The sequence below is a fragment of the Castanea sativa genome, chromosome 12 (genome assembly GCF_040712315.1).
Source record: "Castanea sativa cultivar Marrone di Chiusa Pesio chromosome 12, ASM4071231v1".
Taxonomy (NCBI): Eukaryota; Viridiplantae; Streptophyta; class Magnoliopsida; order Fagales; family Fagaceae; genus Castanea; species Castanea sativa.
The window spans coordinates 14,682,694-14,705,289 of record NC_134024.1 but is presented as its reverse complement, the minus strand read 5'-3'; the positions used below and the strand labels follow the sequence as shown (position 1 = coordinate 14,705,289).

The 22,596-nt window shown below is 36.0% G+C and overlaps 1 protein-coding gene across 1 annotated transcript in view; it reads right to left on the bottom strand.

Annotated features, from left to right (window-relative positions):
- Positions 1 to 2,494: 2,494 nt before the first annotated feature.
- Positions 2,495 to 22,596, bottom strand: part of LOC142619963 (MADS-box protein AGL42-like) — a 54,433-nt gene continuing 34,331 nt past the window's right edge. Inside the window, exons 3-8 of the mRNA XM_075793375.1 lie at positions 16,543 to 16,624; positions 4,353 to 4,414; positions 4,158 to 4,257; positions 4,014 to 4,055; positions 3,875 to 3,916; positions 2,495 to 3,120 (exon numbers count right to left, since the gene is read on the bottom strand). Of these exons, the coding sequence (XP_075649490.1) occupies positions 3,007 to 3,120; positions 3,875 to 3,916; positions 4,014 to 4,055; positions 4,158 to 4,257; positions 4,353 to 4,414; positions 16,543 to 16,624 (442 nt within the window). The 3' untranslated portion in view covers positions 2,495 to 3,006. The remainder of the gene's footprint in view (positions 3,121 to 3,874; positions 3,917 to 4,013; positions 4,056 to 4,157; positions 4,258 to 4,352; positions 4,415 to 16,542; positions 16,625 to 22,596) is intronic.

Sequence of the window (22,596 nt, the reverse complement as noted above, 5' to 3'; positions counted from 1 at the left end):
ACATGAATGGTTTAATTATTAAAATTTTATGAATCGCCACATAGTTTGTGTGATTTTATGAATCTGTCACCTAGATTCTTCTAAACTACTCATTAAGAGGAAAACAGTTCATAGAAAAATTCTTTTTAAATTAAAACATTCCTAAAGTTTGTGATAGCCCAAACTCCTGTTAATGAAATAATGAAAGCGAAATTGTTTCCCTTGAATTTTTATTTTTTGTGGTTGTTTGATTAAAATATATTTGTCATTTTGCAGATCCGTTGATCCAACAAGAATCTTTTGTTTTTTTTTGTTTTTTGCACAAGCCCACATTTGAATCTCAACTGATGAGGAGGCGCACATACCAGTCCCGGTCTGCTCAGCACTCTATATAATTTTAATGTTATGTATGTGTAGCACATCACTACATGTTTAAAGAAATCCATTAAATTAATACTTATATTATTATATTATGTGTGACAAAACTGCATAGAACCCACTTATTTTGTGTTTCAGAAAAATACTAAAATAGTATGTTTTTGCTCAGACTGAAAATATGCTGTATTGATGAATTGCGTGACAATTGTATAACGGAAGAACAAACTTAGCTTATAATGTATGTGCAGTGCACATGATAACATTTTCGATCAACTTAGCTAATCAAGATCTAACGGAAGAATAAACTCAAACATTTTTCTAATTTGAGGGATTAGAAATTTCAAATTAGAACAATTGAAGGTTAATTTGATTTTAACCCAAAGTTTGAGGGGTTGTTTTTGCATTTCATCATTTTATTTTTGTGTGCCTGTATTTTGAATTTATATATGGATTAAGATTAGGTGATGCAATTACTTGCTTTCATCTAACAAATTTTTTTACCTTTTTAACTTTAACTTTTTTAATTTTTAAAATATTTTTTATTTAATGGTTGAGATTAAAAGTTGCTTTTGTTAACTTTAAATCTTAGACATTAATTACAATTGCATTAGGTGATATACATGGAATGTCAATCCTTTACATGTGTGTGTTGGGGGGGGGGGGGGGGTATGAGCTAATTTTGTTGGGTCTTATGTGAAAACAACATGACAAAATGAGAGGAAAATGGAATAGGAGCGTATGGTAGGGCAAGACACAGGCTGTAGGGTATACAATTAAGTACATAGGGTTTGTCCTGGTCCTCAGCATACAAACCATTGCTACTATTCATTATTCAAGATGGGAAATGGAAAGAGAATTAACGAATATAAAGGTCCCCCCCCTTCTCCACATTCCAAAATCATGCAATGAACCATTATTGAGAAAAACAGGTCTCTGTCTATCCACTTTCCTGACCTCTATGATTGTGTAGCACATTTTTTTCCAGGCACTTCTCTCTCTTACAATTGAAAGTGTATATACACTATAACATATTTTAGTGAAATAATGAAAGGGTGATATATAGAGTTTCTTTGTCATACCAAAAATGACATATTATCTGAGTTTGAATCTCCCTCTATTTTTACTGTTTTAGTCATAATCCGGGAAGGGTTTGAGAATTGAGATTTTCATTAGTGTTTTCCATACTTAGCCCCGTGAGTACTAGCAGCCTTTTCAATGGAACATATATATATTATGTAAAGGTAAAAGTAAAACACCAAGTATGTATTTGGCAAAAGTTAAAAAGCCAGTTTATTTTTAATACTATTTATAGACCCCACTGTACTTTTTGGTACTATTTATGAGTCCTACTGTATTATTTCAGCTAATTTTTACCTTTATTTACAGTAGTTTCAGCAAAAAAATTTCAGTTTTAGCAAAATAAGTGAATCTCAAATAGACCCCAAGAAAAGCAAAAATAAATGTGAAAAGGAACCTATCCTTTTCATGTGTTCCAAATTTAAAAGCCAGCTTATTTTACTATTTAACTTATTTTTGCTACTATTCATTAGTTCCATTGTACTTTTTGGTATTATTTATAGGTTCTACTATACTATTTTAGCTAACTTTTACTTTTATTTATAGTTCTTTCAATAAAAATATTTTAATTTCAGTAAAATAAGCCGACCCTTCTGCTTCAACAAGATTGAGGACCATCTTCTTTTTTTTGGGTCTGAAAGATTAGTCAAAACTCAAAAGAGCTACGTACGCATCATAGCGTGCAATTTTGGCCTATCAATCGGCCAGGATCGACCCAGCTGGATGCTGGTGCTCAAGCCCAGCTCTGATAGCGAATCACAAGTTCAAGTCCAGTTCAAGTTATTTTAAGCAACAAGCTTCATGGCCTATTTAGGCTTGGCCCATTTTCACCAATGAAGTCATTTAATTTTTTTCTTTTTTGGTTGTTCTTTCCTGCCTATTTGTATGGCTAAAAATCATAAATTGGACTGGATTCAGATAAAAATGGTTTTTGCTTCTATATTAAAATGTAAAATCAGTACAATGTCAAGTGAACATTGCAACCAATAATTTCAAAATCTTAGATGAACGCAAGAGAAAGTTGGTTGAACTAATGTCCTGTGAAGTGTGGACAATATCAATTAAAAAGTGAAAAATGAACAAGCTGAACTCAGCGTTGAAGAACGTGTACACAATACACAACAATCACAACAACCAAACCTTCCCTCCAAAATTATGGGGTCGACTATAGATTCTCCGCAAACAATTTTTACTATTCTTTTCCACCACATGTACACAATATATACCTAAATAGAACAATACATGCTTTTGCTCAAGCAGTTTCAATATTATTGGCATGACTGAGTTAAGGTTGGTGATACACCCGAATTACACTTCAATGTTTGCTTACATTATGATACACTTTTTTTTTTGAACTAGAAAGATATATATATATATATATATATATATATATAAACTATTGTTTGACCTTATCAAATCTGCAGGGAACATATATAATACAATTCTTCTGCATTATTTCTTCTTATTTTGCCTGCTATGCCTAGAAAATAATCCAGGAGCTGGAATTATTGGTGGTTGAGAAGTTACCTTTGGGTTTCTCATATGAACATGAAAAGCCAACGAACACTGATATTAGCAGCGCATTTCTGGCAATCCAATGAACAATTCAGTTTCCACATCTATTTCTGAACTGATCTGACTATTTTGGCTGCAATGGGTTACAACCTCTTTCTCTTGTCCTGACATCTGCCATGGATTTGTACCAAACTAATGTTATAGTTTAGGCAATTTACATATATCAAAAATCATGGTTCATTGTTTGTTAAAAAGTATGTAATAGGACTAGCTAATAAGGGCATTTCCCAATAAGTATGCATGTCTTAAATAATCAGAGGAACTCCTATAGTATCCAACTTTTTTATGATGTTAATTCACTTATTAAGTCTTTCATGTTTAATCCCTCCAGTCACTATCTTTTTTTTTTTTAACAAGTAATGAGGAATCACATTAGAATTAAGCCCTCCAATTACTATCCGTAGTACAGAAACCAAATCATCACAGCTCAACCCACAAATTTCCATTTGATGAGTAAAAAATATGAAGTGCATGGGTAATTTTCCTTTCAACTTTTACCAACCTCTCCAACCACATCATGATTTTACTATAGCAGCAGGTCAATCTGAGGTACAATTAAACTAGCACTCCAAATCAAATTGGGACCAATAACATGTTGGACAAAATTTTGGAAAAAAATAACACTGAAAAAGAACAAACAAGTGACCATTTTTTACTAGCTGTTAATGAAATTTAAGAACTTTTAAATATGGTTAGGGCAAGCATTAAGATTAAAAATAAAAAAAAAATTGTGGGGTTCCCAGATTGGAAGCTAACTAAATCATGCAATCCTCATAAAATTAAGTCACAAGTCAACTAACATCATAGATCTCAAACTAGGTGCTGGTAAGAGTAGAAGACAACAAGAGATACTAAAAGGATTCACCTGATGGCATAACCTTTCATTCTCTTCTTTCAAAAGTCTCTCCTGAATTTTAGGAAAAGGTATTAAAAATTAATTATGCAAATATATTAGGTAAAAAAGTACATAAAGAGCATACATCTTAGTCTCCAACGAAACATACCTTTGCTTTCAGATGCTCTATGTTCTCCATAAATAACTCAGCCTGTAATTTAAGCCATTCCCATATGTTAGCTTTAAAATCATTATCATACTGAGAGTGGAGAGAAATGGAAGAAAGCCATGTTCAGTTCAGGTTGTAATGTACCTTTCTTGCCCGGATGTTTCGTAAGCTTCTCTCCAGCTGGCTATCGATCTCTTGAAGTTCGTCAAGAGTACATGAACTTAAGCCATATCCCAAAAGCTTCCTGTGATTAGCAAATTTTAAAGTCTAAAGATACAAGTTTATAGTGAGGTTAACAGTAAAATAAACAAATGCAGAGTGTTAAAGCAAGTGACTAACCGTTGAGAAAGTTGAATAAGCTCAATCTTCTGTGACATGATTTCACTTTCACCCTTCAATTGCTGCATTTAGAATTAATAATCATTACATATGGAGCAAGCAAGAAATTTTATTCATCTTTGTATACACCACAAGCTTTGAGTTAAAATTACACATCATAACTCGAGTCCCCAATTTGTAAGATGATAGCATAAAAGTGTGCTGAATCAGTATCACAATACTTTACACCAAGAAATAACTAATGACCAGTACTATGCCTTTTATTTTTATGAGAAAATCTATAAACATTGATGGTAATAGGGTTCATAGCTCAAGTTTCGAGAGATACTGAAAAATGACAACATCAAGTACTAATCAGTAATCACCATCTACCATGGCCTATCCTAAAAATTGATGGCCTATTACATACATATTACATAAAATGACAGCATTATTATTATTATTATTATTTTGATAGGTATACAATGGCAGCATTATTGTTATTCGATATCCTTTCATTCTATTTTTTAGTAGCTAATAATAATAATAATCAAGTGTTAGCATGCTTCCTCTAAATGTTCAATGGCAGAGAAAGACTAATTAATTGAAGATGAAGAAGCTTAGAAATCATTTTGTCCGAACTTCAACTCACCATTCCATATGACAAGGTATGTGGTTATGCCAAAAAAAAAAAAAATGATTATAAACTAATAAACATATAAATTTCAACAGCAACAAGTCATTTTAAGCAAAGCAGCAGTGTCAGCATGCTTCCTCTGAATGTTCAAAGGCAGAGAAAAATTAATTGAAGGTGAAGAAGCTTAGAAATCATTCTGTCCAAACTTCAAGCCTAAAGATTAACTAACTCATCATTCCATATGACAACTTATATGGTTATGCAAGAAAAAGAAAAGAGATAATAAATGAATAAATATATAAAGTTCAACAGCAGCAAGTCTGATTATCATTTTTAGTACATCGGCAGAATTTTCTAAATTTTGGGTATGACATTATAGAGTGTCTGAACTTCACCAATCAATGCAATAAAATCACTCTGAATATAAGTTTGAACAAAATTGTAAGTATAATTACGCATATGAAACACATATTATAAATTACAGACTAATATGGATGCAAGATATGTATACAATATTATATGGACACAAAAATACGTCAATTCTTGAAAATTTTTAGGGTATGATTTGATAGATATACTTTGATTAAATGTTATATAAAAAGTGCTAAAAAGCTTAAAATGTGTTCAAATAATAAAACTGCAGACATGCATGTCTTGTGTGGCAACCATTGGGCCAAAAGCTTTGTCTTGGTTATATATGGGAGATTATTATATATAAACACAATTTATGAATTAGATTTATTAAAAAATTAAATAACATGTTATGGTTTGATCTCGGTTGAACTCCATTACAACCTCAAAAACCTTGAACCTTTCCTTTTTTTCAGTTCTTTGAACAATCCAAGTTTCAAAATTCAAGTACTTGGGCTTCTTAGATATATTCCATTTCACTTAATTTTTCTAAATATGTTTTATAGTTCCTTGTAAAGAATTTGGTTATAAACTTTAGAGTCTGGAAATGAAATTTACATTTGATGCCTAGTTTCATGCATTCTCCTTCTTTCTCCTCTTCCATACTGCTACTGTTCACCACCCCATGAACTAGCCTTCTATTGCCACTTTGCAACCTTAAAACATGCTCCTTTTCCACCTTTTCAAACCTAAAATTTGCTAACTTTTAGACAGCAATTACCAATCAGGTGTCAACCTTAAATCTTATTTTCAGAGCTGTTTTTAATTTCCAACTACTAGTTCTTTTGATGTTCAGTGGATTAGTTTGCCATAAAACTTAAGTCTATTAGATATTGGGAATACACGTGTGAGTAAAATCCCACATTGTATAATAATAAGAAGAATGAACGGTTAATATAACATAGTTGAACTCATATCTATTGGTGGCTTAGGCCTTTTGGATTAACTATGTCTTTATATATTATATTAACTTCTCAAAGAGTCTCCCGAATTTGTTTATCTCCACAACAAATGGTATCAAAGCATAGGTGGTGTGCAGCGAAGGTGGCAAGGTGTTCAGGATCCCTACCCCAACAGGGACAAAGCAAGCCTAAAGGGCCCACACAAAAAAATCTGGGATAAAAACCCAACAAAGGAGTGTCGACAATAGTGCTAGATCACAACGAAGCGCGATTCCAATGGACAGGAATGTATGGGCTGATTCTCATGCATGAGCGTGCGGGGCTGACACGTGGTTTCCATGAATGACATACGAAAAGCCCATGGATGACATGTTGGTGATGGAAAAAGCTCATAAGCAAGGAAGGAACTGCTCATACCCATTGGGTTTAGGCCTTTTGGGTTAAGTATATCTCTATATGTTATATTAACTACTTAAGGAGTACTCCTCTCTAAGGTATTTTATCTCCCTAACAGATCATTAATTGGTATACAATTCTAATGCATTTCTTTAACAATCCCAAATCACAAAAGGCAAAAGTTTGTATAGTCTTATGTATTTGTAAAATAAGCAACTCAACTTTACTGCAACCTTAGGTTAACTATTATACATACTTTGGATTGGATTCATTGTAATAAAACAATTCCTAATAGTAAAAGATATGAAAGTAAAGATGTGTAACATCTTAGGGATTTCTATAAGTGACTTTAGTCATCTGAATCACATTACTTTTGCATCTACTTTGTCTCTATTAAACCCAATAACAATCCTTATATAGTGTCAAATTTTGAGATTCGTTTTTCAGTTGTCTTCCTCTAGAAATGCCACACTCCAATGGCTATTTCATTGTTGATCTAGACCTTTTGAACATCTATTTGAGTCACCAACCATACCACTCCATAAATCTAAAATTATGAAATTCACTGAGAAAATGATTTCATTGATCTGAGTAAAACAGAGATAATTACAGGTATTTATATAGCATCACTAAGCAACTAAACCAAGCCTAAAATTAACTTAACTGATCTAGCAAACTTCCTAACTAACTAGCAGAGGTGTACAATTAAGTCAATCATGTGTAAGTCACATGTCCACTAACTAATACTATACTACATGTAGTTTTTATACTTAAACTACTTGTCGTTGATCTCTGCTTCAGCTCTACAGCTGCTTGGACTTCTGGATTTGTGTGATTCACTCAGCATCTCTAGTTTCTTTGACTTCTGATACTCACCCTCAGGATGGACATCATGAGAATGAATATTGGGAATGCCCATCTTGGTAAGAAGACCATAAAATTGATTCCAACTCAAAGCTTTTGTCAACAAATCAGCTAACTGATGTTGAGTTCTAATATCCATTAACTTTGTAACTCCTGCTTGCACCTTATCCCTCACAATGTAACAGTCTATCTCAATATGTTTTGTACGCTCATGGAATACTGGGTTAGTACCTATGTGAATTGCTGCTTGAGAATCACTGAACAATAAGGTAGCTTGATTGTGTTTAACATTCAGATCCTTAAGTAAATACAAGATCCATGTCACTTCACACATTGCAATAGCCATTGCTCTGTACTTTGCTTCTGCCGTGGACCTTGAAACTGTATTTTGCTTCTTGGACTTCCAAGAGATGAGAGAGTCATCAAGAAATACATAGTAGCCTATGATGGACCTCCTAGAATCAATGCATGCAGCCTAATTTGCATCTGCAAATGCTTTGATGTGTAAGAGGATTGAGTTGAAAAGAACAACCCTGTTCCTGAAGTGCCTTTAAGATATTGAATTACTCTATAAGCTACCCTGAGGTGAGGCTCTCTAGGCTTAGACATAAACTGACTCAACCTATGTATTGAGTAGGTGATATTAGGCCTAGAAATAGTAAGAAACAGCAACCTCCCTATCAGTCTTCTGTACATACCAGCATCAGCCAATAACTTGCCTTCATCTTTGCTTAGTTTGAGATTTACCTCCATGGGAGTTTTAACAGGCTTACATCCAAGCATTCCCACATCATTGATCACTTCAAGGGCATACTTTCTCTGGCACAATGAAATGCCTTTCTCAGACCTAGCCACTTCCAAACCCAAGAAGTATTTCAAATTGCCTAGGTCCTTTAACTTGAACTACTTATCTAAGACAACTTTCGGGTCTGCTACAGATTGAGGATCATTGTTGGCAATGAGTATATCATCAACATATACCAAAAGTCCCATGAAATAAGCTCCTAAGTGCTTGGTGAACAAAGAGTAGTCTGCCTTAGACTGCAGAAAACCATGTTGTAGTCGAGTAGTTGAAAATTTGGAATACCATTGCCTTGAGCCTTGAGGCCATACAAGGACTTATTCAACTTGCACACAAGCTCCTCCTTGTTGGGCAGGCTTGGAGGAAGACACATATACACTTCATGCAAATCACCATGAAGAAAAGCATTGTTTACATCTAATTGGTGAAGAGTCCAGCCTTGCACAGTAGCCAAAGACAAGAAACTGTTGACTCCGATGAGCTCGGGGATGCTAACATAGGTGGCTGGAGGTCCTGTGAGGACACAGAAGGAATGGGTTCAGGCCGAGAATGGTGGAAAGAGCTTCTCGGTGCCTCTGAGGATTTCAGTCTTGTTGTTTTAGGTGGGCGAGCCTTCCTCTAAGCCTAGCCCGACACCCCTAGCCCTCTCGGTGTCGCCTATGTTAGTCCATAGTACCGGTCGTGACAAGAAAAGTCCCAACAGTCCCGCGGTGGTTGGTTTGGTGGCTGGGACCAGCTCCGATGGTCCTGTGGCGGCTCCGATGGAGTGTAGCTCTACTGGGTTTTACTCCAACAGACCTGCAATGGCTCAGATGGAGTTTATTGGTAGTTCCTCCAATGGGTCCAGCTTCGATGAACTCGCGGTGGTTCCAGGCAAGACCGACATGGCAAATTCGCAACTCTCGAAGGGTAGGTTCTTGGCAGAAATCCTTAAGAGATTATCAGGTGCGGGTTTCGTGGATTTTGGGGTCAATAGTGTGGATAAAGTTGGTACTGTGAGTACTGAGCTTTGAATTTAAGGGGTGGATAATAAAGGAACCAGGTAGATTGATGTTGTTGAGAGTGGGCCCAATTTAGTGATGACGGAACTGAAGTCAGGTTGTGGCCAACCTGGTTTGGGTGTCTCGACGGTAGGGGAATTGGCTTCCTCAGAAGTAGTTTTGGGTGAGGAGGATATTTTGGCAGAGTATAACCCATTGTTTACCATTATCCCTTTGGGGCTGGCCTTGACGATGGAAATGCACTATGAGTCTAAGGTGCTGAATATTGGAAACTCGCTGGATGTCTCTAGTTGGGTGAAGAGCAGAATCCCAGGCTTTAGTAAAGTGATTGGGCTGTTTGCGAACCGTCATGAAAAGTTGTGTATTATTGATCTTCAAAGGCTAGAAAGGGAGATGGCGGTTATTAACCAGCAGCGGAAGAAAGCAGTTGCTAACCAAAAAGTAGCATCCTCCACTGGTAAAGGGAAAAAAGAGTTGAGGAATCTAATTTCAACGGTTAACTATGATGGGAGATAGGGTGTTGGTAGTGAGGTAGAGGAAGTTGTGGGGCCTTAAAAGTCTTTATGAAGCTGAAAATGATTTCTTGGAATGTTAGGGGTTTGAATGATCCCCAGAAATGTCTGGTAGTGAATAATTTGTTACGTGAGTGGAAGGGTGATATTGTATGCCTTCAAGAAACAAAGATTGCACAATGGGGAAACATTCATCTTACATTTGGAACCTAGTTCCGCTGTGTTTGATGTGGTGTATTTGGAGGGAACGCAATCGGCGGACGTTTGAGGATTTGGATAGATCTGAGGACCAACTGCTTGCTCTCTTTTCTGGTTCCCTATTTGGTTGGGCTAGGGCTTGGGGACTCATATCTAGTGACTCTAGTTCCGCTGTGTTTGATGTGGTGTATTTGATTTTGAAGACCCACTTACAACCAACAGCCTTTTTATTTGGAGGAAAATGAACAAGAGACCAAGTGTTATTGAGTTCTAAAGCCTGAATTTCAACTACCATGGCAGCATCCCAATTAGGATCACCAACTGCTTGATGGTAAAATTGTGGTTCCTGAATTGTGGAGATACTATTGCAGAAATGAGAGTAAGAAGGAGAGAGTTTGTGACTAGAAACATAATTGGCAATAGGGTATTTTGTGGGAGCAGCATTGCACTTATAGGCTTGAAGATAAGCAGGTGGTCTAGAGACTCTAGTGGACCTCCTAGGGACAGGAGTGGTTGGAATAGGACTAGCTGGAAGGGAATGAGAAGCATGGACTGGTTCAATGGACAAAGAAGAAGAAATAATATCAGGAATAGGAGCAGTAATGTCATTAGGAACAAACACAGATAAATCCTCAAGAAGATCAATAAAATGCTCTTCAAGAATAGAGGAATCAATATGAACTGAGGGGTCTGGTATAGGAGCAGAATGGTGAATAGAATCAGTGACAGGTAGAGATGGAGCATTAGGAAAACAATCATGATAAAAGGGGTCAGGTTGAGATAAAGGAACATAAGCAGGAAGAGACTTAAAGGGAAAGACAGATTCATGACAAAGAACATCTCCTGAAATGAAACAAGATCTAGTTTTTAAATTCAAGAGCTTATAACCCTTAATCCCAAAAGAATACCCCAAGAAAACACACTTAAGAGCCCTAGGGTCAAACTTGCCTCTATTGTGAGAGAGAGTAGAAGCAAAACATAGACAACCAAGCACTTTGAGATGTGAATAATCTGGAGGTTTATTGTAAAGAAGCTCAAAAGGATATTTATTGTTCAAAAGAGGATAAGGGAGTCTAGTTATAAGATGTACAACAGTGAGGATACAATCACCCCAATAAGCAATAGGAGCATTTGATTGAAGCCTTAAAGCTCTAGCAACACAAAGTATATGTTGATGTTTTCTCTCCACAACAGAATTTTGTTGTGGAGTAACAACACAACTATGTTGATGAATAATGCCATGAAGCTTAAAGAATTCAATCATTTGAATTCAAGTCCATTGTCTGTCCTAAAGACTTTAATAGACTTACCAAATTGATTCTTAATCATGGTATAAAAGGATTGGAATAAGGATCTAGTTTCAGACTTAGATTTCATAAGATAAACCCAAGTTGATCTAGTACAATCATCAACAATGGTAAGGAAATACTTGTGACCTGCAATAGTAGGTACCACATAGGGACCCCATATGTCACAATGGATCAAATCAAATGGAGATTCAGAAACATGATAATGAAAAGGAAAAAGGAAGCCTTTTATGCTTAGCTAGAGGGCAAATTTCATTAGAAATATAGTTGAGATCAAGAAGTACATTCTTCAAGACAGGAATCTTAGCATCAGAGGGATGCCCAAGTCTGGAATGCCAGACAGAAATTGGAATTTTGACATTATTGACCACATGAGTTTTATTTGTACTAAAAATGGAATGAAAAACAGAATTAAAAATAGATTGGAAGGATGGAATAGCCTGGGATTGAGTTGGAATGGCACAAGTATCAGAAGGGCTATGTTGAAGGAGATGCAACCCATCATGAACTTCACCCACACCAATCGTCCTCCAGCAATCGATGTCCGGAATGAAACAGAAAGTAGACAAGAAAATGAGACAACAATGCATTATCTTGGTGAGTTGGCTGACTGATAAAAGGTTGAAAGAGAAAGATGGAACACAAAACACATTGGTTAAGACCAGATTTTCAGAAAGACATATAGAACCAATGTGAGTTACCAAAGCAGTCTCACCATTAGGAAGTGCAACCACACAATTGATAGAAGTAATCAGTTAACAGATGAACAGAATACACTATATGGTCTGTTGCTCCAGTGTCAATGACCCAAGTATTACCACCAAAAGTTGTTCTATGTGTAATTTGGGTAGAAAAGACTGAATGCCTCAAATCAAGACAAGTAGAACTAAACATACCTGCCATGGTGAGAGCAGCAGTGGCACTGGAAGAAGAAGGCACAACTGGATTAGGCTTAATCACATTGTTGGCCATGTGTGCTTCGTTGTTGCCCATATTGAACTGAGTCTCCATGCCACCAAAGGTGAGATGAGCAACTTGCATTTGAGTCCCCAACATGGTCAAAAACTACTAACATTGCTCCTGAGTGAAAGGAAAAATAGTAGATGTATGACCATTGTCTACACAAGCCTCTTGCACATTGACTTGATTTACCATAAAGTTCTTGCCTTTAGGTTTGAAGCCTGGAGGAAAACCATGTAGCTTGAAGCATTTCTCCTTGACATGTCCAAGCTTCCCACAGTGAGTGCATATAGGTCTGTCTCTGCCTTTGGAATTCTTTCCTCCAAAAGCACCATAATTACCAAAGAAACCAGGAAAATTGAAATTGGAATTGACATTAGAACCCTTCACTGCAAGAGTAGTAGACTCTATGTGAACAGAGTTGCCAAGCCCTACACCTCCTCTGCCTTTCTTCTTGAATCAACAAGGAGCAAACCTTGTTAATGGTTGGCAATGGTTCCATCAACAAGATCTGTCCTTTGATCTGAGAGTATGACTCGTTGAGCCCCATCAGAAATTGCATGACTAATTCTTGAAGACGAAGATCTCCAAGCCTCTGAGGCAAATTACAGGTACACTTTCCACAAGAACAAGTAGGAGTAAGCCTAAAATTCTGAAGTTGATCCCAAAATAGCTTCAATTGAGTGAAATAATTGGTAATTGAAGACTCACCCTGACACATTGAAGATATATCTTTTTGAAGTTGGAAAACCCTAGGTCCATTCCCTTGAGAATGTGTATCCCTAAGATCATTCCTAATTTCCAAAGCAGTGTCTCTTTAGGTGATACTCACTCGAATTTGAGGTGAAACAGCCTTCATCAACCAAGAACCTACCATGTTATCACAATGAATCCAAGCATCAACTGCTGCTAAAGTCTTTATCAATGGTGAGGAGAGAGTAATGCTACCATTCACAAAGCCAAACTTATTCTTGGCAACCAATGCTTTCCTTATTGAACGAATCCAAGCATGGTAATTCTCACCAATCAACGGTTCAGACACAAGCATGGCTCCAGGACTTTCAGCGTGATGAAGAAACAGAGGATTTGAGATATCCTCTACAAGTGCAAGATCTTGCACAGAGGAAGAAGATGAAGTATTAGTTGCTTCAGCCATTGACAAAGCTTCAAAGCACTCAAGAACAAACCACAGAAATTTTGGGAGAAAATAGAGCAGGAAGGCTCTGATACCATATGAAATTCACTAAGAAAATGATTTCATTGATCTGAGTAAAACAAAGATAATTACAGGTATTTATATAGCATCACTAAGCAACTAAACCAAGCCTAAAACCTATGAAGCACGGGTGCATTTCGGGATTCGGGTGCGGGTGCGGGAGCGGGTGCAGGACTGGGCAATTTTTGAAAAAGTAGAGTGCAGGTGCGGTGGGGTGCGGCGATTAAAAAATTATTAAAAATATTTTTATTTATATTTTTAACATATTGCTAAACATACTTTTTTCACATTATATAAATATATACCGAATTTAAGAGCAATAGTAAATAATAACTAGAATACAGAGAATGGGAGAGAGCCTAGCTGAAGAGATACTTTTTTTTTTTGAATTTCGGCTGGTATCGGCAGATTTCAGCCGATATCGGCCGATTTCGCCGGTACTGGTTTGCGCCCGATACGTACCAATTCGGGCCGAATCGGCGCGAATCGGCCCGATTTCGCGTGCATCGGCCCGAATCGGAGCGAATCACGCCGAAAAAAGTATTTTTTTAATGCCCGACGCGGCACGGACGCGTAGACAGCGGCGTCGCCTGCACGTCCCCGCGTTGGACGCGGGTGCGGCGGCCTAAACGCCGCACCCGTGCTTCCCAGCCTAAAACTAACTTAACTGATCTAACAAACTTCCTAACTAACTAACAGATGTGTACAATTAAGTCAATCACGTGTAAGTCACATGTCCACTAACTAATACTGTACTACATGTAGTTTTTATACTTAAACTACTTGTCGTTGATCTCTGCTTTAGCTCTACAGCTACTTGGACTTCTGGATTCGTGTGATTCACTCAGCTTCTCTAGTTTCTTTGACTTCTGATAAAAATCGATCTACAAAACTTCAAAGAAATCACCCAAAAACACTCTTGCACTCGTTTTCATGCATCCCCAAAACTTAAGTCATCTGACTACCATTATCGGCTTATTGCCAACATCTCCCTCATGTATGCCATCCTTGAGCTACCGCTCCTTTGTCAATGTTCACTAGGCTACCAATGCAACCATAATCTAATTATAATACCCATATTTTGGTATCCATCCATCACCAATAGCCTTTGTTCATTACTGCTAACAGCTATCTCACGCGTTCCACTTAACAACAAGCTCAATACATTTTAGATTAAAAGTGGTTCTGCACAGTCACGCTTTCCTCCATGTTTCAAACTAGAGTTGTCTTCAAGTTTCCACCTTGAGTTTGAGGGAGTGTTAGAGAAATTAAGGCCCAAGAGATCTAAACGTATTGTAGGTACATGTACTTATAGAGTAAAGCACCTTAACTCTACTACAACCTTAGGGTTAGCTACTTATACTCTATATTAAGTGAATATCAGTAGATCTCCAAAATTTAGCTACCTCCCCAACCCACATATATCACAGAAACAAGAATGTGATCATATAAAGTGAAAGTACAATTTTTCTTCAATCATGTAAACCTTTCCTAGAATATATAACAAATACACATTTATTGTCCTCCTTAATTACTCAGTCATGAAAAACTTATAAAAGAATAAAAGACAAGAACCATAAGATATGCAAAGTTTAATGTTGTGGACATTACCAACCAATTAAAACCATCAATGTCATCCCCACATATAATAAGAAAGCATTAGTCCCAAAACACAGGATCGGCAATAGATAATCAATAGATCGTCAACACTAATTGCCTGAAATTAAACAAACAGTTGTTTCAAGTTTCAACTCATTTGCCAGTAATAGGTGTTTAAAGGGATAGATAAAATAAATAATTGGTATATAATGGATGTTGTTAAATGCTTAAAATCTTCTCAATAAATAAGCAAACTCTAGAATCTAAATTTGTAATTCAAAGCATGACTTCATTTTCTTAAATTAGACCACCTAGCACCCTCATGACTTTGGTTTATAGATTACATAAAATCCTTTTCTCAAAAAATAAAAATAACACCTTACAATCCTAATGATTGGTGGTGACTTCTTATAATTAATTATTGCAACCTGCAGTTGTCTTACGTTCAAATCCAAAAATGCATGTGAGTTACATTGCCATTTTCGGACTCCACATTAAATCTACTATTACCAATATGGATTATAACCACATTAACAAACGATTACAAACCTCATAAGCAACTAATATAAAATCTACAACATATCCATAGGTGCCCTCACAACAACACATGCACAAGACAAAGTTGCCTTTCAACTCTCACACAAAACTAATTATTTATTTATAATGGTTATCACAAATCTTTATTTCTTTTATTATTAATATGGGATTAGTACTCTTATTAAGAATTATTGCATTTTTTTTTATTGACTTGTCTAGATAGAGGTATTAAAATGATAAGGATTTGGATTTCAATTTTTTGTTTAAATGACTTAAATAGAGTATGAAATGAAAAAAAAAAAAAAAATTCTGTTGGTGAAATTCATAAATGGATTAGAGTTTTAGTAATATGCATATTAAAAATGATTACATATAAGATATAAATTCAAATCCATAATATCATAGATATTTTTGTTTAAGTAAAACTACAAATCTAAATCATAATATGTTATTAAATTTATATAGAATAATTCATGCTAATAGTCAGATTTCAAAATCCCTTAATTTAAATTGTCAAATCCAAACGCAGTTTATTATTCTTCCAACCAATATTGGATTCCAAAACCAACTGAAAAACTCAAAACTTTCCCCCCATGAGCTAGACTCGACATTCTTCATGTGGGATATAATATAACCCTCTCAACCAAAATATGATTAACAGGCTTAAGCAGCTATTTAAAAATTTTAAACACAAACTACAAAAAATAAACCATGTGAACACAAATTTCGGTTCCTCATTACGTTGCTTGCTTATCAATACCAAAACTTAATCATTTATCAAATCATTATTTAGTAAGAATTAATTCCTACTTTGTTTTACTAATAATCTCACAATGAATATTTTTTAAAATTTCAAGATAAAGGTCTACCTGCAAATTTTGTTCCCCTTCAGTGTTGCTGGTTTGCCCACCTTTTGCATATTTATGGTATCGTTCAATGGTCTTTTGCATGCTGAACATCCAAAAATCAAGATGTCATCATTACATGTAACCTATTTGTTAAAAGTCAGAAGAAAAAAAAAACCTGTAACATGAAGCATTGAAAATGAACTTGTGTGTCAATAGCAGATTAATACATACGAATTTTCTGCTTTCAAGTTTTAGAACAATTTCACTTGAGAAAATTTCTTTGTACTGTATCACTGCAACAACAGCTATTATTCCAAGTTGATTGGTACAATTGATAGTCAGAGGTACTTAAGCATGAGATGTGTCCATCTAGTCCTTTTCGAATGTGATCTGAATAATAGTACATATAGTGTAAATATTGCCTCTAAAACTTCATAAAAAATTTTGTTGTTTTTATTCAGCACATAATTACTTACTAATCAAATGGTAATAAAAGTAAAAACAAAATGTTGTAAATAAAATGGTTGTGTTCACAGAAAATATTTTGGTATTCATTTACATTACAGTCATTTATATATATATATATATATATATATATATGGACACCCAAGGAGAATTTAAATTTGATCTGTATTGACTTTTATTATTTAAGTTATAATAATGTAGGAAACCCTCCTTAGTTTAAATGCCTCAAAGGAAATAAGAGTACACCACTTTTACACACCATTTGAGACAAATTCTCCATGATCATGGAAGATTTCAAATTAATTGATATTATTCTTTTGGAAGGGGGGCTGGTGAGTAAGAACCAAAAAGATTTGAGAGAAAAGGAAAAAAGAAGTTGATCAACATGATACAACTGAGTCCATGCATGTCCAAACATGATACAACTCTAGCTCCTTGATATAGGAGATGCATCAAGCACTTCAATCACAATGCCTGTAATAGGGCTGTTACTTTGCTCGGTGTCTGTTTGTCTTATTGTGTGAGACATCAGCGCTCAGTACCATGTTCATACAAACTCACAATTGGCAGTTTCTATCAACGGTAAATAGCACACACTCAGAGATAATTGCATACCTGAAATATACTAACTGAACTAATATACCCCTCTAACAGGATCATAACTTCAATATACAAATTAATAGCCTAGATCGCTTTGGAGGTTTGTTGAGGATCTTTCTTTTTCTTTTTCATTTTTAAATGAATAGATTATACATTAGCCCTTGAAGTTTAAGTTAGCAGATGAGAAAGATATAATCCTTAGGCAACAAGTCTCATTTCACTTACATGGATGCATTCAGGGTCCAATTATCCTATCCAACCACAAATGACATGCGCCAAATTATATGCAATCTATAAACAAGGGCAACAAGTCCACTAAAATCACATTTGGTTGACATGTCAACCATGCCCTTAGTTAGCATGTCAACTTGAAACACATAAACCAAGAGGTTGGCTTCATTCAACCAGGCTTGGATATATAGTCCCTCAATTCTCCCAATTGGATTCTACAGCAATAAATACACCCAGCTATTGCCCTTCTTTCCAAGGCTATTAGAATTAATTATTGACTTAGTCTAAACACTGGTCAGTTCCACAAGAATTAGGAATTCTTTTCTTCGTGGCTAAAACCAGACAATTCTTTCACCTTACTAATTATCCAACTTAGAAATAAAGCTCAATGAACCACACGGCTCAGTGCAAGCCCTTTGCTATAAGAAAAGGTGCCCTGAGCAATCAGGTACCTAAGGAAGCACTCTTTCAGTAATATCCAAGTTATGAACCACTATAAAAAGAGACGACTTGATGTCGCAGAAGCCTGAAAAAAGCATACACGATGCTCTCTTGATGAAACAGAAACTAAACTATTAGCTTCTAGTAGTAAGCCTCAAATCCACGAGGGGTTTCCTGAATCCACAAGGAGATAAAAACTGGAACGCACTAGAAGAAAATTTGACAAAACATACGTATTTATTGATAATAGTTTGCTTTGCCTCTAACGACTATAAAACATATAAATACTAAGAAAAAAGTCTAAAACCCTAATTCGCATTACTTACGTGATTTTTTTTTTTGACAAGTAACAAGAAGATTTTATTAAAAACACACAGCCCAGTACATAGGAAATGTACAAAAAGCAAAAACATCAAGAAACCAAATTACAATGATCTAGCAACACAAGAAGGGAAATACAAGAAAAAGATGGTAAAATAATACACCATTCGAGAAGGGTAAAAAAGAAGAAAGACCGAAACTCAATGATGGACCGATCATGACCCTCAAAGCTTTTAGCATTCTGTTTCCACCAGATACACCACATCAAGCAGTGCGGCACAAACATCCAAACAACTATATTACGATGACGCCTGAAATTGCATGTTCGACAATCCAACAAATCCACTACCCTTTGAGGCATCACCCAACAAATACCAAACAAGCAAAAGATCATACTCCACATCTCATTAGTTATAGGACAGTGAAGGAGGAGATGATCTACAGATTCCCCACACCTTTTGCACATAAAACACCACTCAAGGACAACAAAATGCCTCTTCCGAAAGTTATCTATAGTAAGAATCTAGCCTAAAGCCACAGTCCAAGAGAAAAAGGCTACCTGAGGAGGAACCTTCGATTGCCACACCATTTTCCAAGGGAAAGGAATGCCAGTGGAAGGGGACATAGAATGATAATACCCACTCACCTTGAAACCACGGCTGCTGGCTGGCTTCCAACAAAGAATGTCAGAACCAACACCCCGCACCTTTGTGGAATAGATCAAAACCATAAACGAGTCCAAAGATTGTGACTCTTGATCATTCACTAAACGACGAAACTGAATGTTCCAAGAAACTCTCCCATTTGCATAGCGCATAACCTCAAAGACCGAAGCATCCCTTGTCTTACTAATATTATATAGATCTGGAAACGCCTCCTTAAGAGGACGATCTCTACACCACACATCATCCTAAAACTTCAAACGAGTACCATCACCCACTTCATATCGAATGAACTTGGAAAAATTTCACCAGCCACTCCAAATGAACTTCCACAAACAAACACCATATGCCCCAAACACAGATTTTGTACACCAACCACCCTACTCATTCTCATACTTCACCCCCAATGACCCTTCTCCAAAGGGCATCATTCTCCAAACCATAGCACCACAACCATTTCGCTAATAAGGCAGAATTAAACATTCTCAAACACCTAATGCCTATCCCTCCCTTCTTCACTGGCTTACATAACTGAGATCAATTTACTAAATAATTTTATGATCATCCCCAATACCAGTCTAAAGGAAATCCCTTTGTAATTTCTCCATCCTCTTAGCCACTTTGACTGGAATAGGGAAAAGAGAAAGGAAATACGTAGGTAAGCTAGAGAGAGCACTCTTAATAAGGGTAACCTTATCCCCCCTTAGATAAATACAACATCTTCCAAGCGGCTAGCCTTCGCTCCATCTTTAAAAGCAACACCCAATGGAAGACCTAAATATTTTAGCGGAAGAGCAGACTTCCTACAGCCCAAAATCTCCACTAGCTTATGAAGATTACCCACATCCCCAATTGAACCAATTCAAACTTACCTAAATTAATTTTTAGCCCTGACATCTCCTCAAATCTAGAGAGAATCATAAACTACTGATCTTAAGGGTCATCCTAAAACAAGCAGGACCTTATTATGACTTTTAAGCAAAAAGGTATTAAGGAAATAAAAACTACTATAAATGGAAAAATCATAGTTTTTGAGGCCTAAATAAAGGAATTCGCCATTTTCAGGGCTACCTCATGGCAAAGAGATGACTATTGCTTAGAAGGCCGTTCCGCTTCAGCCTGCTAAATTTCATGCAATTCTGACTCTGAGGCCCATGATTTCTACGAGTGCCTTTTTGCCTTGTGCGTTGATTTCAGGCGCATGTGAGAGACCAAAACGGCCATGGCGGTCTATTCTACATCAAGACTTGTGCAAAAATTCATCACCGGAACAAAAGCAAGAGAGCAAAGAGCATCAATTTGCCTTGTCTCACTTGAAAACACACTGTTACTTCTTTTCTTCCCTCACTTAGCTCTCAAAGACATCCCATCCAAGCCTAAAAACACATATTTCTAGCATGCATAGATCATATTTCACTCCTTTTCCAATCAGTTCTTCTCATGCTTCATCTAATTGCGCATAAGATTCTGCTCAGTATAGGTTCGTGTTCAAAATTCCAGCAAAATCAAGATTTTACTACTTTGATGACTTAGATGCGCTCCTGCAAATCAAATTTTCATGCTTTGATGACCTGAACGTGCCTCAAGCCTAGTTTTTTTGTACTTTGATGACTTTCTCAACCATCCCGCAAATCAAGTATTAATGGCTTTGATGAGTTTTGTTCATAGCACATTGACAATGTCATTGAATGCCCTTTGCTATTGTTGCTGAATGCCTCATGGTGTGCTGCTGAATGCTTCATGATGTCACCACCAAATGCTTCATATTGTTTTTGTTAAATACCTCAAGGTGCCATTGCTAAACGCTTTCCACTACTATTAAATACGTCAACATGCTATTGTTGAATGCCAATGCAGAAGCATCTTCTAAGCTGTTTTAAGATATTTTGTTTGAGTACAAACTAGCAACGTTAACAGTTGAGAACAATTAATTACAGCTATTTTTATGTCCAAACAGTGGCCTTAAGGCAGTTAGCTTATATGGCAGTCATTCTTATCTGAATTAGTTACTTGTATTAGATATAACTAGTTTGTTGCCAACAACCATTAGTTTGTTGCCAAGTTTCAAACTAACATTGGTCACATCTAATACAAATAACTAATTCATTAACAAGACTAACTAATTCAGATAAAGAATGACTGCCATATAAGCTAACTACCTTAAGGCCATTGTTTGGACTCAAAGATAGCTGTAACTAACTGTTCTCAATAGCTAAGACTGCTAGCCTGAACTCAAACAAAACAGTTTAGAAGATGCTCTGCATCAGGCTGCCCTTCTTAGAAAGCACTTGGCCTCAAGTGCTCTGGGCCTCCTTTGGATCATAGTAAGGAGTAAGGTACTTGATGTAGGAGCATCTTCTAAGCTATTTTAAGATATTTTTTTTGAGTTCAAACTAGCAACCTTAGCTGTTGAGAACAGTTAGTTACAACTATCTTTGTGTCCAAACAAAGGCTTTAAGGCAATTGGTTGATCTAGTATCTTTTGCTTGAACTGGTATCTTTTTCTTAATGCATTTGGTGTATGGTCTATTAAGAGTGTGGGTGGCTCTTGGAGCAAGTTGGATTTGGTGATTGCTACATTTGGTGCAACTCTTGTATGAACGATACTCTTGGATCACTTGCTAGAGGTAGTTAGGTAGATGTGATAGAGGCACACATGTGCACGTGTGAGAGTGGAATCCTATAATAAGAAAAAATAATGATATACATAGTTGGACTTAAAATTTATTGACTTTAAATTTTGGGTTAAAAGGATTAAAATGGTGTTATATCAATGGAGTTTTGGTGGATCCCTAGGCCCTTCTCCCCATAACAGAAGGGGAGTTATATAAAACCTCAAATGGAATGAAGGGAATGAAAAGTTAACCAGGCAGATGTTAATCAATGGAGGGCCTCTAGGTACGGAAGGTGAAGAACTTTTTTTTTGTTTATCATGTCACTAAGGGAACCTTTTACAATTTTGTAGCTTGAATGAATCTTGTGTTATAATTTTGAAACATCGATATCTTTTTTGTAATAATAGTTTCGCAATGACAGGGACTTGGTCATTTTTACAATTTATATAGAATGGTTTTATGATAGTGCCTTATTTTCTTAATCAATTTTAATGATCTCATTTACCATCAATATTATTTTTTGTAAGCCTTTAAAAAAAAATCAAATACTTAGCATTCTGGAGACAATAATATACGTAAGTTTCCACAAAAAAATGCAACTAGTCTATATCTATATCTATATATATATCTAAAAGCTGAGACGTAGAATTTAATGTTGATATACTCTTGTTGAACCATCTCATCAGCCACGACATATATATATATTTTAAATTCCTTTATGATTTTCCTATTTTATTTTA